The 13,701-nt window shown below is 39.1% G+C and overlaps 1 protein-coding gene across 2 annotated transcripts in view; it reads left to right on the forward strand.

Annotated features, from left to right (window-relative positions):
• The window catches only part of kdr (kinase insert domain receptor (a type III receptor tyrosine kinase)), a 49,607-nt gene extending 36,346 nt beyond the window's left edge, over positions 1 to 13,261 (forward strand). Inside the window, exons 23-31 of one of the 2 annotated variants that reach the window (XM_079831653.1) lie at positions 52 to 174; positions 267 to 378; positions 481 to 580; positions 2,729 to 2,834; positions 3,743 to 3,885; positions 4,124 to 4,208; positions 10,384 to 10,469; positions 10,554 to 10,743; positions 12,872 to 13,261. In XM_079831653.1, the coding sequence (XP_079687779.1) occupies positions 52 to 174; positions 267 to 378; positions 481 to 580; positions 2,729 to 2,834; positions 3,743 to 3,885; positions 4,124 to 4,208; positions 10,384 to 10,469; positions 10,554 to 10,743; positions 12,872 to 12,955 (1,029 nt within the window). In that variant the 3' untranslated portion in view covers positions 12,956 to 13,261. The remainder of the gene's footprint in view (positions 1 to 51; positions 175 to 266; positions 379 to 480; positions 581 to 2,728; positions 2,835 to 3,742; positions 3,886 to 4,123; positions 4,209 to 10,383; positions 10,470 to 10,553; positions 10,744 to 12,871) is intronic. The other variant, XM_079831654.1, reaches the window with a different exon arrangement.
• The last annotated feature ends 440 nt before the right edge of the window (positions 13,262 to 13,701 follow it).

The following is a 13,701-nucleotide window of genomic DNA, read 5'->3' on the forward strand; positions in this document are numbered from 1 at the left end:
CTATTCATTGAAGATACTTGCTTCAGTCCTAATGCTGCATTGTGTTTGTAGTGTATCCACCGGGACTTGGCAGCCAGAAACATCCTCCTTTCTGAGAACAGTGTGGTGAAGATATGTGACTTTGGGCTGGCCAGAGACGTGTATAAAGACCCCGATTACGTCCGTAAAGGAGATGTGAGGACTCTTATTGCACACGGACAACTTCATTTCATTTGTTTCTCGATATCGACCAACTTACACTTGAACATTCCTCTCTATCATCACAGGCTCGTCTTCCTCTCAAGTGGATGGCTCCTGAGACTATTTTTGACCGCGTATACACCACGCAGAGTGATGTTTGGTCTTTTGGCGTGCTGCTCTGGGAGATCTTCTCACTTGGTAACAAAATATTGATATTAACGTAATATTATCCCACACTAGATAGCATAAACTTACTCTAATTAGCTGACATGTTCTGATGGCCCATCTCCTTTGGTGCAGGTGCGTCTCCATACCCAGGTGTGTGCATCGATGAGTCCTTCTGTAGGCGACTAAAGGAGGGAACCAGAATGAGAGCTCCAGATTACGCCACACCTGAGATGTAAATATACTTCACAGTTTTAGTATTGATGTAAAGTTAAAGGAACACTCCACTTTTTTTGAAAATAGGCTCATTTTCCAACTCCCCTAAAGTTAAACAGTTGAGTTTTACCGTTTTCAAATCCATTCAGACGATCTCCGGGTCTGGCGGTAGCACTTTTAGCATAGCTTAGCATAGATCATTGAATATGATTAGACCGTTAGCCGTGCTGGGGACTATTTTCAGTAGGGATGGGCGATATGGACTAAAAAATGTATCCCGATATTTTCTAGTATTTATTGCGATAACGATATCAATGACGATAAATGTAGTATCATTCCCCATGTTTTTGGATACAATTGAGAGCTGCATGCATTCTTGAGAGACTCAATGATCTAATAAAACGTACCTGTCATCAAATATATATATATATATATATATATATATATATATATATATATATATATATATATATATATATATATATATATATATATATATATATAATATTTATTTATTTTTTTTTTTTTTTTTTTTTTTTTTTTATGTAAAATTCCACACCAGCCTTTTCAGAAATGGAAAAGTTGCAGATATAATTGTCTTCTATAAAAGTGCAGGTAATGTTTAAATAGTGCAACTGTGCTGAAAAACATCACACAATACAAACAATATAATTAAAATCAATTACAAGTTTTACATGTAAACCGATTCTGTATTTATTCATACACTCATGGTGCAAACAGTGGTAAAAATAGCAGAAACAGCTAAAGTAATAATCCCAAAAATTTCTTCAGATTACAAAAAAGTTGAAAATAATGATTTAATGATAGAACTTCATTAATTTGCGTTAATAATACCACAAATTATTCTACTAATAAAAATAAACTGGACTAATGGAAATAATTAGCTTCTGGGTTCATGAATATTAATCATGTTGTCAGCGCTCATTCAAACTGATTTGCTGAAATCAAAACACAGTAATAGGTGCACGCCAGCCAATGAGATTCCCGTTTGTGAATTCCTGTTCTTCCTGTTCATGAAAGGCTGAATAATTCCAAATAAACGCCATTATTTTACAGGAAAATACAACAAAGGATATTGTTTACATGTAGCACGTCAATTCTGTGTTGTGTAAGACTCTCTCGCTCTCTCTGAGTGTGTGTGAAACACTGAGCGCTCTCAGTTGCGCCTCACACTAGTGTTTAATGTGCGTCAAATACACTGTGCATTCATTGAGTTTAACAGAAATAGTTTGCTTTACCGATCGATTGAGAAAGAGCGAATATCTTAAGCGCTCAGCGAGTGAAAATACATCTGTATGTACAGGTTCAGATTGCCCTCAGGTAGCCCCTCGTTTAGCTATGAACTCTTCCGCAGCTTCCGCCATAGTTGTTTTCGCTCTGCACGTGAGATGCGGATTCAGTGCCGCCGCTCCCATTGCGGGGGGCACCACAAGAAAAATCTCTCTCCAACCCCCGTTCAGCTATACAAAGTGACGAACGCAGCCACCGCGGCCATCATAGAGTAATAACGGCCAGCGGCGGCACTGTGCGGATGGGTCGCGCCATCAACTAGGCTTTATCGTTATTATCGCGGGAAGACAAATTCTTATCGTTGGGAGAATTTTTACCGGTATATCGCAAACGATAAGATATCGCCCATCCCTAATTTTCAGGTGCTGCGTAATATCATTGCGCCTTAGTACACAATGTAACTACATAAGAGTCAAGTTTTAAATAGGAAAAATATCGAAACTCTTTGGTCATTTTTGAGCAAGATGCTAACGGTCTAATCAGATTCAATGATCTATGCTAAAAGTGCTACCGCCAGACCCGGAGATAGGCTGAATGGATTCGAAAATGGTAAAACTCAACTGTTTAACTCTAGGGGAGTTGGAAAATGAGCCTATTTTCAAAAATAGTGGCTTGTTCCTTTAAAGGTCTGTGAAAATCATCTTCGACTGTTGATCTAGGTTGTTTTTAGTTCTGGCGATAAATAGGCGCAAGTACCTAAAAGATCTTTTAAATTCTGTTGAAAATACAGAAGAACTTTCATACTGTTTTGGTAGCAGATGGGACCCTATTCCTATGAATGAAATCCGAGATGTAGCAACCAACTGAAAGCTAAAAATGTAATCAACTCTTCCATGTTAATGTGAAATTCTTCCAGATACCAGACCATGCTGGACTGCTGGCTTGATCGACCCACAGAAAGGCCAACCTTTACTCAGTTAGTTGAGCATCTGGGCAATCTGCTGCAGGCTAGCGCTCAACAGGTTAGACTTGACTCCATGTATATAATTTTTTTGTTTAATTTATATTTTTAGTAATCTGTAATTTAAGTATTTTGTAATCAGTAATCAGTAAAAAAAAAAAAGTATTTTTTGTCTTGTTTTCCAGTAAAAATATCTAAACATCCTTAAACATATATATATATTTATTTTTCTATTTTTTGGGGGGGATTTTTATCTTTATTATGATAGGACAGTAAGTAGACAGGAAGCGAAGTGGGAAAAAGAGAGTGGGGGACGGGATCGGGAAAGGTCAGCGAGCCGGGACTCGAACTCAGGACTCCCAAAGTGCCACGACGCTATATACTGTATCGGCGGGCTGCCCACAAGGCTAATAATAATAATAATAAAATATTATTTTTTAATTAATAATAAAAAATAATAACAGTAACACTACAAACAGGTTCCATTAGTCAAGGTTAGTTTATAGGTTTTATAGGTTTATAGGTCAAGGTTTATAAATTAACTAATAATGAGCAATCCATTCGTTACAGTACTTACAGTATTAATCTTTGTTAACATGAATTAATAAAAATGCAACTGTTCATTGTTAGTTCAGGTTCATTAACTAATGGTCATGTATTGGTAAATGTTGAGATTAACATTATCTAAGATTAATAAATACTTTACAAATATTTTTCATTGATAGTTCATATTAACTAATGTTAATAAATTAAACCTTACTGTAACGTGTTACCATAATATCTTATGCAATTTCTCACGTTTTAAGGATGATTGGATATTTTTACTGGAAAACAAGAAAAAAATATGCTTAAGAAAGTTAAGAAAGTGACTTTTCTACATTAATGGTACATGATTAAATTGTTCACGTGACAATTCGAATTATTTGAAAATGTACAATTATTTGAATTATCGTTTGTTGCCCCTTTTAGGATGGAAAGGACTACATCCCACTAACAAACGGAGAGATGGAAGAGGAATCAGGGGCTCCTCACGTCAGTGTGACATCTACAAGAACACGCTATGCTGGCAGCACAGAGGCCCAGCTTCACTATGACAATGCTCCAGCTCTGGGGTAAGCTACAGTAACTGTTCTCTATTGTGTTTTTTGTGCTGTTGTTGGCATCATGGACCTAAAATTTATCAGATTGAATTATATACTGGCAAGCACTCATACGTATCCCTGCCTGAGTTATCTGATATTTGTCGTGTTCACACAACATTAAAGAACTGACATTTGTGGACATACCTTGCTTAACCTCTCCTTTGACAAACTAATGCAACAATGGTCCCACCCATGCCTCTTCTGACAGGTTCCCACATCAGATAGACGGCTGCGGTGTGCCAATAAGTATGATGACCTTTGTGGACATTCCCCTGGAGCACACTGCTGTAATGGTAAAGAAACTCTATGTACTACTAGTATCTGGTCATGATATATATATTTTTAATATATCTTTTTTGCACACTTATTGTGAAATTAAGCATACACCATTTAATCTTGTTTAACACGCTAATTTTTGTCATCATTTGCTATGTCCAGCAAAATAAACCATCAGATTGAAGGGTGATTCTCACAACAATGTATTTTCTGCAAGCTTTTTTCAAGGTAAAGGTGTAGGTGTTGAGATAAAAAACCCCACCTTGACCTGACTGCATATACATACAGTTACACAGAAGATCCATTCAGAATTACTTAACACATGACAAATCAAGACATTATCCTGAATGTGTGTGGAAACAATGTACTGAATGTAGTGAAATGTGTGATAGTTGCATTGAGAGCGCAGATTCATGGTTTGTTTGCGCATCAATATAACGACTCGCGTGTGCTTACTGTATGACTCATGTACGTTACCGCAATCGTCTTTATCTTGATTGCAATCCTCATCCATCAAAACTTTACTAGGGAGACGGCGGTTTGCTTTATCCAGCCGAGAAATGTAGTTTGCGTAATATCATCTGGTTTTGATGTTCCGTTGGGCTCGCGCTCTTCAGAAACAATCACAGAATATGACTTATTTTTACTTCATTAAAAGCAATTAAAGGCACAATATGTATTATTTTTGGATTAAAAATATCCAAAAACCACTAGAAAAATGTTATATATTTTGTTGACCTGTGTACTTACGTACATTATCCCAAAAGTTTCCAACAATGTTTAAATCCAGAGAAATAAGCAATTTTAACCAGGACACGGACTGTGCCTGGCGTCACCTGTCAATGACGTCATATTCGCTACCCTTGATTTCCATAGAAACCATGGAAACACCAAATACGCCTTAATATAGTATGTATTTTATTAGACAGGTGAGCAACTGTTTGGATACATTTATCAACAGAAAACTAATCATTGTTATACAGCGCAACACGGTTAGTCTTATTGTTTAAATCTTGTTTTACCATGCCTCCGAGACACACTATTTTTGTCTAGTGGCTAACGTAGCATAATCAGAGAGAGCTTTCTCCATCATACAATACAGGTGCTGGTCATATAATTAGAATATCATCAAAAAGTTGATTTATTTCACTAATTCCATTGAAAAAGTGAAACTTGTATATTATATTCATTCATTACACACAGACTGATATATTTCAAATGTTTATTTCTTTTAATTCTGATGATTATAACTAAGGAAAATCCCAAATTCAGTATCTCAGAAAATTAGAATATTACTTAAGACCAATACAAAGAAAGGATTTTTAGAAATCTTGACCAACTGAAAAGTATGAACATGAAAAGTATGAGCATGTACAGCACTTAGTTGGGGCTCCTTTTGCCTGAATTACTGCAGCAATGCGGCGTGGCATGGAGTCTATGGCCCTGCTCAGGTGTTATGAAAGCCCAGGTTTCTCTGATAGTGGCCTTCACCTCTTCTGCATTGTTGGGTCTGGCATATCGCATCTTCCTCTTCACAATACCCCATAGATTTTCTATGGTGTTCAGGTCAGGCGAGTTTGCTGGCCAATTAAGAACAGGGATACCATGGTCCTTAAACCAGGTACTGGTTGCTTTGGCACTGTGTGCAGGTGCCAAGTCCTGTTGGAAAATTAAATCTGGATCTCCATAAAGTTGGTCAGCAGCAGGGAGCATGAAGTGCTCTAAAGCTTCCTGGTATACGGCTGCGTTGACCTTGGACCTCAGAAAACACAGCAGACCAACACCAGCAGATGACATGGCACCCCAAACCATCACTGACTGTGGAAACTTTACACTGGACCTCCAGCAACGTGGATTGTGTGCCTCTCCTCTCTTCCTCCAGACTGTGGGACCCTGATTTCCAAACAAATGCAAAATTTATTTCCATCAGAGAACATAACTTTGGACCACTCAGAAGCAGTCCAGTCCTTTTTGTCTTTAGCCCAGGCGAGACGCTTCTGACGCTGTCTGTTGTTCAAGAGTGGCTTGACATATGGAATGCGACAGCTGAAGCCCATGTCTTGCATACGTCTGTGCGTAGTGGTTCTTGAAGTACTGACTCCAGCTCCAGTCCACTCTTTGTGAATCTCCCCCACATTTTTGAATGGGTTTTGTTTCACAATCCTCTCCAGGGTGCGGTTATCCCTATTGCTTGTACACTTTTTTCCTACCACATCTTTTCCTTCCCTTCGCCTCTCTTTTAATGTGCTTGGACACAGAGCTCTGTGAACAGCCAGCATCTTTTGCAATGACCTTTTGTGTCTTGCCCTCCTTGTGCAAGGTTTCAATGGTCGTCTTTTGGACAACTGTCAAGTCAGCAGTCTTCTCCATGATTGTGTAGCCTACAGAACTAGACTGAGAGACCATTTAAAGGCCTTTACAGATGTTTTGAGTAAATTAGCTGATTAGAGTGTGGCACCAGGCGTCTTCAATATTGAACCTTTTCACAATATTCTAATTTTCTGAGATACTGAATTTGGGATTTTCCTTAGTTGTCAGTTATAATCATCAAAATTAAAAGAAATAAACATTTGAAATATATCAGTATGTGTGTAATGAATGAACATAATATACAAGTTTCACTTTTTGATGATATTCTAATTATATGACCAGCACCTGTATATATTAAAATTAATTGTATGTCATTTAGCAACAGCCATTTAGTAATTCTGTTTTCATATGACATTCTAATATCGATCTAGATTACTGCAAACAGAGCGAACACACAGTGTAACGTTATAACATAACTCTCAACACACTCAAATGTATTTAGTATGATTGTTTTAAAGGGTTACTTCAGCGATTTAGCATTAAGCTTTGTATCAGTAGAAACCCGGTAGTAGGCCTATATTCAAATTATTGTACTTTCCCCCCTCATGTCCCCCTGAGACGAGAGAATTATGCATTTTATTTCTGGAAAAAATCCTCTTGGAAAAAGAAAGATCTTTTGGCCAGAGGCTAGAGACCACAGGAGTTAGTTCCGCATGTTATATCAACCCGCCCACAGGGAGGGATCTCACTCACAGAATGTAAATGCGTATGGCCGCTCGGCTCAGGGCATTAAAGGTCCCATGGCATGGCATTTTTCTATTATTTTATAATGTTTCCTGAGGTGTACTTATATTGTTAGTATGATTTTTACATCATAAAATGTCATAATGTAGAAATAAAAGGCATTTTTTCTATACTGTTGTTTGCCCTGTGGCTGAATGCCCTGTTTCAAGAGGCGTGTCTGCTGTGAGACTTCAGTAAAAACGCCCACTGTTGTGATTGGCTGACATCTTTGCATTTGAAATGAGCGGAGGGGGCGTGGTTTAATGAGGTCTACGACGCACAAGCTGCTGCCAGAGAGACGGATGGACCGGAGTTCACTTCACATCAGTTCTGTCAGTACGTCTCAGTTCAGTGAACTGTTGTAGTTACTAGGATATACTTCAGGTTATTAGTTTATTTCTAGTCGGAGGGACTGTCACTCATGTCAGAAAGTTAGTAACTTTAGTAAATTATGGATCAGCGCTGACTGGAGACGCGAACCGTTTAGAACGATTCAGATTTGGTGAACTGATTCGGTTCACTAAAAAGAACCGTTTCAAAAGAATGATTCGTTCGCGAACCGGACATCACTAATGTAGCAGAGACGGATCGATTGCTAACAAAGTTATTTATAGTAACTACAGAGTTATGTGAGCGCTGTCAGCGCGAGTTTATTGTGTTTGTATCTGAGAGTTCTGAATAAACACGAGTCCCAGTCACACCGAGTCCGTCTTCATCCTTATTACCAACTTTGTAACACATGCAAGGTTTATCTGTAAAGATGTGACTCTGCCGATATTGAGCAGAAACTCACAACTGTATGCACAGTATGCACATTTTAGAACCGATAGACGCGACGAGGACGTACAAAAACACTGACTGGCAAGATAGAAAACACAAAAACACCGTTCTGTCGGGAGAGAGAGAAGCCGCAGCGTGTGCACTAATAATAAATAATTAGCTACACATCAGAAATCACTGATCACAGATCAGAAGGAACTGAAAAAAGACTTCTGTTTTCATTTGTACATCCAAACACTGAGAAACTGCCAGTTCACTCGTTCACAAGCCATGATCTCTCGAGGACAAACAAATATAGCGCTCACTTGGGCGTGCCAAATTCTCTGGGCGGAGGAAAGGGAGGTAACCGTTCCTGTTTTTACTTCAAAACAGGAGACTTCAGGATTGGCTAGTCTGGCCTGTCATTTTCTCAAAGGCAGAGAAAGACAGCCAGAACTCGGTTTACACTGATCAAAATTTCTAGCCACTTGGGGACAATATTCAGGCTAGGGGAACTCATATTAATGTTGAAATACCTCATAAAATGAAAATTTCATGCCATGGGACCTTTAATAACGGAGCTGTTTCAACTTTTCAATGAATTCCTATGTAAGTTAAGCTTAGGCATGATCTGAAAACGCGCTAGACTGGACACACGTCGTGAATGACTGCCGCGCTTACCTCAGCTCTTCGCTCTTGTGATGAATGAAATCTGACTCCGTCTGCGCCGTGACTTTCGTTCGGCTCACTCACACTTTATTGAAAAGACACGTTCAGTTTTGAATTTTAGTGTCTATTCTCTAACTGTATTAAGTTATTTTATTACTATGAAAATCAAAACGACGGTGGGGGCGGTGTCATGGTGGACAAGTGATAACCAGTGGCTGTGGCTTGCGAGTGGCCTTGTTGGGCAGCGAAGCAAGTGCATTCTGAGAGTTGTTGTCTTTCATCCACATGAGACAAAAATAAATGTTCTGTCCATCTCCGTCTAGAAGGCACCAAATTAAAAAATAATGTCACATTTCTACTACATAAATGACCCAGTTTAAATACACATTCATCTTCCCAGCGCTGAAGTACCCCTTTAAGCATGTAAAACAGCACTGCGTTCCCCCTACATACGCAACGAAAAGAGCGGAAGCGTCGACTGCAGCATAAGCAGAATAAAAGCTCAGAGACAGTGTTTCCTGCAGGTCTTTCTCATTAGCATTCACTCATAAGGGCTCTCTGCGCATCCTGCTTCATACCACTGTAACGCTAATAAAACTTAAAGGGTTAGTTCACCCAAAAATTAAAATTCTGTCATTAATTACTTACCCTCATGTCGTTAGACACCCGTAAGACCTCCGTTCATCTTCGGAACACAAATGAAGATATTTTAGTTGAAATCTGATGGCTCTGAAAGGCCTCCATTGGCACAATGCACGGTTCACTCTCAAGACCCTTAAAAGGTACTAAAGACGTCGTTACAAAGTCCATCTCACTACAGTGGTTCTACAATAACTTTATGAAGCGACAAGAATAGTTTTTGTGCGCAAAAAAACCCTAAATAACGACTTATATAGTGATGACGATTTCAAAACACGGCTTCATGAAGCTTCGAAGCGTTATGAATCAGTGAGTCGAATCATGATTCGGATCGCGTGTCAAACCGCCAAACTGCTGAAATTTGGCAATCCAAACTGCTCATTCGACTCACTGATTCATAACGCTTCGAAGCTTCATGAGGCCGTGTTTTGAAATCGTCATCACTATATAAGTCGTTATTTAGGGTTTTTTTGTGCACAAAAACTATTCTCGCCGATTCATAAAGTTATTTTAGAACCACTGTAGTGAGATGGACTTTGTAACGACGTCTTTAGTACCTTTTAAGGGTCTTGAGAGTGAACCGTGCATTGTGCCAATGGAGGCCTTTCAGAGCCATCAGATTTCAACTAAAATATCTTCATTTGTGTTCCGAAGATCAACGAAGGTCTTACGGGTGTCGAACGACATGAGGGTAAGTAATTAATGATAGAATTTTCATTTTTGGGTGAACTAACCCTTTAACAAAATATTTGCTCATTCATGAACATGATTTCTTCCTGAGTCTGTCGGATTGCTTTCCATCGGTTGTAGAGTTGATAAGTCAAGACTACAACTCCCATGATTCAGCGCTCATTGACGGCATCATCAAGCTATGCCTTTGTTTTGAATAAGCGACCTCTAGTGGCAAAACTTACATACTGTGCCTTTCATTTAGATGTTACCATATGAAACACAGTGTAGGTAGAGTATTCTTACATCCTAAAATTTATGATGTTGAAAACAGTCAAATTTAAATGATCTTCCTTCCTCCAGAGTGGTCACATGGACTGTGGAGTGGGCTTATCACGTGACCAGATGAAAGCTTTGGATAGGCAGGTGCAAAGACCACCCAATTTCAGGTGACCATTCATCCTGATCTCAGTACAGTCACAAATGAGGACAATTCCACAGTCATATAAACATGTTCATGCCTTTATCCACAGCCCACTACTGCGGTGCAAGAGTAAGGAGTCTCTAGCTTCTGAATCGTCCAATCAGACCAGCGGTTATCAGTCCGGTTACCACTCTGATGATACGGAAGCCCCGATATACGCCAATGAGGAGATGATCCTGAAGAGAGACATTCGGAAGAAACCTCCACTGCCCAAGAGAAACGACAAGTTCAGTGCAGAGGTCCGTTATAGTGCACCTCCAGTTTAACATCTATAGAGCTTCAAACAGTCCTCCTCTTTATGTTATTCAGAACTTTAATAGTTCAGCCAACAATGAATAATTTTCTCACCCTAAGAAGATTTTCCTCCTTGTGTGCAACACAAAAAGAGTTATTTATAAGCTGCACTTTTCCATACAATGAAAATGAATGGTGGCCACTACAAGACTTTCATCGGATAACTTAGCCCGTGTCCACACCAATACGTTTTCGTTTGAAAACACATCTCATTCTCACCGTTTTGGCCTTCCGTCCACACTGAGACGGCGTTTTAAGTCATCAAAAATGCAGAAATTTGAAAACGCCATCTTTGCGTCATAGTGTGGACTGTGAAGACGGAGGTATTTGAAAAAGATGACGCATGTTTAGTCATGTGGCACATATTGTACCAATAGATATGCAAGGAATAATTGACTCCGGGCCGTTGAATTATTAGAAAAATAATGCATTGTGCATTGTTTTTCTAATAATTCAATGGCCCGGAGTCAATTATTCCGCTTATACTAAGGTTACCACACCTCAAGACATCGATCCGATGATATATTTAAAGGGATTCGTGCTATTGTGAGTAGGACTATTTATTCTGCGTCTCATCCAACGGCTCTTTTGCTAGTTCCGAAACGTCATTTTAAAGCTGTTAACGGAGGCTTGAGCCGTTGATAGCATTCTCCTGCAGTTATTAATGAAGTTATTAGAAAGAGAGCGATAGCCACAGAGAGAGAGAGAGAGAGAGAGTGAGCTTGTGTGAATTAGGCTACCTCTGTGCGTCTCTAAACAGCTTCCGTTTATGTTGTTTTTCATCTGGACTGTCTAATACTGCTGCCGCCCAGTTGTTGAACGTTTTATATTCACCATAAATGTAAAAATTTACTTTAGCAAAATCGTCTGTCACGTTAGTCCTGTAATTTCCGTTATTACAGTTAACTATGCGAAGTGATATGGAACTGTAATGCGGTCAAGAGAGCTGCCTGGAACTACGTTCGCTGTGCGTTTCCCAGAAAATAATTGCACACCTCAGAACGTTCATCAGCCAATCAGATTCAAGCATTCAACGGCCCCCGTAGTGTAAGTATGTTTATACCGCTATTGTGCCAGTTATGTGCTATTTATTCACTTTAACACAGTTTCTAAAATATGTTACTTTGCACACTTCATATCACAGTCCTGCAAGGATGACAGAAAATGCACTTGCATTTGCTGTCCTGCGGCAAAACACGAGTGGAGTTGCGTTTTAGACCAAACATAATAACGGTTGACCGAGTGCGACCTGGACGCATGAGTGAAGGGTGAGATATTTTGCTAAATAAAATGATCCTGCCAGAAGAATTGTGTGATAACTTTATGATGCCTGTATCATCTCAGTGAGCTTTTACGCATTCGCAGTAAGTTGAATTTGGCGTGTACTGACGTTTCAGTGTGGACGAGAAACTTATGGAAAACGGCAGTGTGGACAGAGAGCATTTTGAAACGAAAACTCAGTTTTCAAATCTATCCGGATTAATGTAGACGTAGCCTTAAAATTCAATCGGTTCCTCACATAAAGCATTCAATGAGCTATTTTTATGATGTTTTTGTTCATTTTGAAGCTTGCCAGCCCTTGGTCACCATCCACTTTCATTTTCTGGTAGTATGCAACTTTCTTGTATCTTGGAAAAATACAAAACGAAGGTGATTAAATGACTTTCTTTATTTTTTGGTGAACTTTCCTTTCATGCTCATGCAACAGAGCAACCAATTTCCTCCCTAAAATGAGTAGCAACCTTCTCACGTTCATCCCATATTAGGAATTTCCTGCCATTACTCGTGATTACATGGTCCAAAAACAACAAACGGTTTAATTGGCCCTCGAGCTTCAGTTAAGGTGCACCGTTATCGCTTCTTTCGTAATTGTATGCGTAAAGGAACCACTGACTAATTTGAACTGTTAATTGTTTCTTTTATAATACTCACTTTTTTGAAATAAATGTAATATATTGTGTTGGAACAGACTGTTTTGGAGCAGATAAGATGTATGTTTTAGTTTTATTCTTCTAAATGCCAGGGGAGTTTGGAGAGTGAGAAAGCCTTAGCAATACAATCATGTTTACACAGACTGCGGAGCAAGAGTGGTCTCTCAGTGTGTCCACGCCACTTCCTGAGCAGAGACATGCCCTCTTCCTACCGCACAGGAAATAGCAACTGGAATGTCAGACAATTGAGTGTGTGAATGTTTTCCATTTTTTGTCTTCATCTTTTGCATTGTCTTTAAACCAGTCGTGACCAGACTTTTTCTCCCCCAACAGCCTGAATATTTTTTTTTTTTTTTTTTTTTTTTCAGCTTTGTTTTTTTGGTTGGCCTTTTGATTGTACAGTTTATAATGAGGGCCGTCTATGTCTTTGTAAGAAAAATGTCAGTATTTTGCCATTATGATTATTATGTAGTTACACGTCTTATTAATGTTATTAGGTTTTTTTTAATAAACACTCTTGTCAGTTAAAATCAACATTTATGTGTGCGTGTTTTCAAGCTCAAGAGTGCGCCGATCTTTTGTGACCCCTCTCTTCCTCTATCTGTTTCTCAGTGACCCTGACGAGACAATGTACTCGTATCTCCCGTTTCTTCCATGCTATCTGTGCGTGTCTGAGAGTATGGGACAATGCATGCTGGCCTGCGAACTGGACTTACTTTTGTGTGTGCATTTTGGGTTTCATGCATTTGTATTTTTGTGGATGTGAACAATCGGGCCTGAGGAAACAATGCTCACGCAGCCTTGGATGTTTTCCTAGGAGTGCTGGTTTCAAAATGGCTGCCCAGAATAGCATGCACAAGGCCATCAAAGCACAGTGAGCTCTGTGCTCTGGGCCTGACTTTTCATCCAGCTATTGTTTACGTTTATTATTGTATTAATGATAATGAAAAACTAGGTCAGTTGGATTCATGT

The sequence above is a fragment of the Gobio gobio genome (assembly GCF_949357685.1).
Source record: "Gobio gobio genome assembly, chromosome: 12".
Lineage (NCBI taxonomy): Eukaryota > Metazoa > Chordata > Actinopteri > Cypriniformes > Gobionidae > Gobio > Gobio gobio.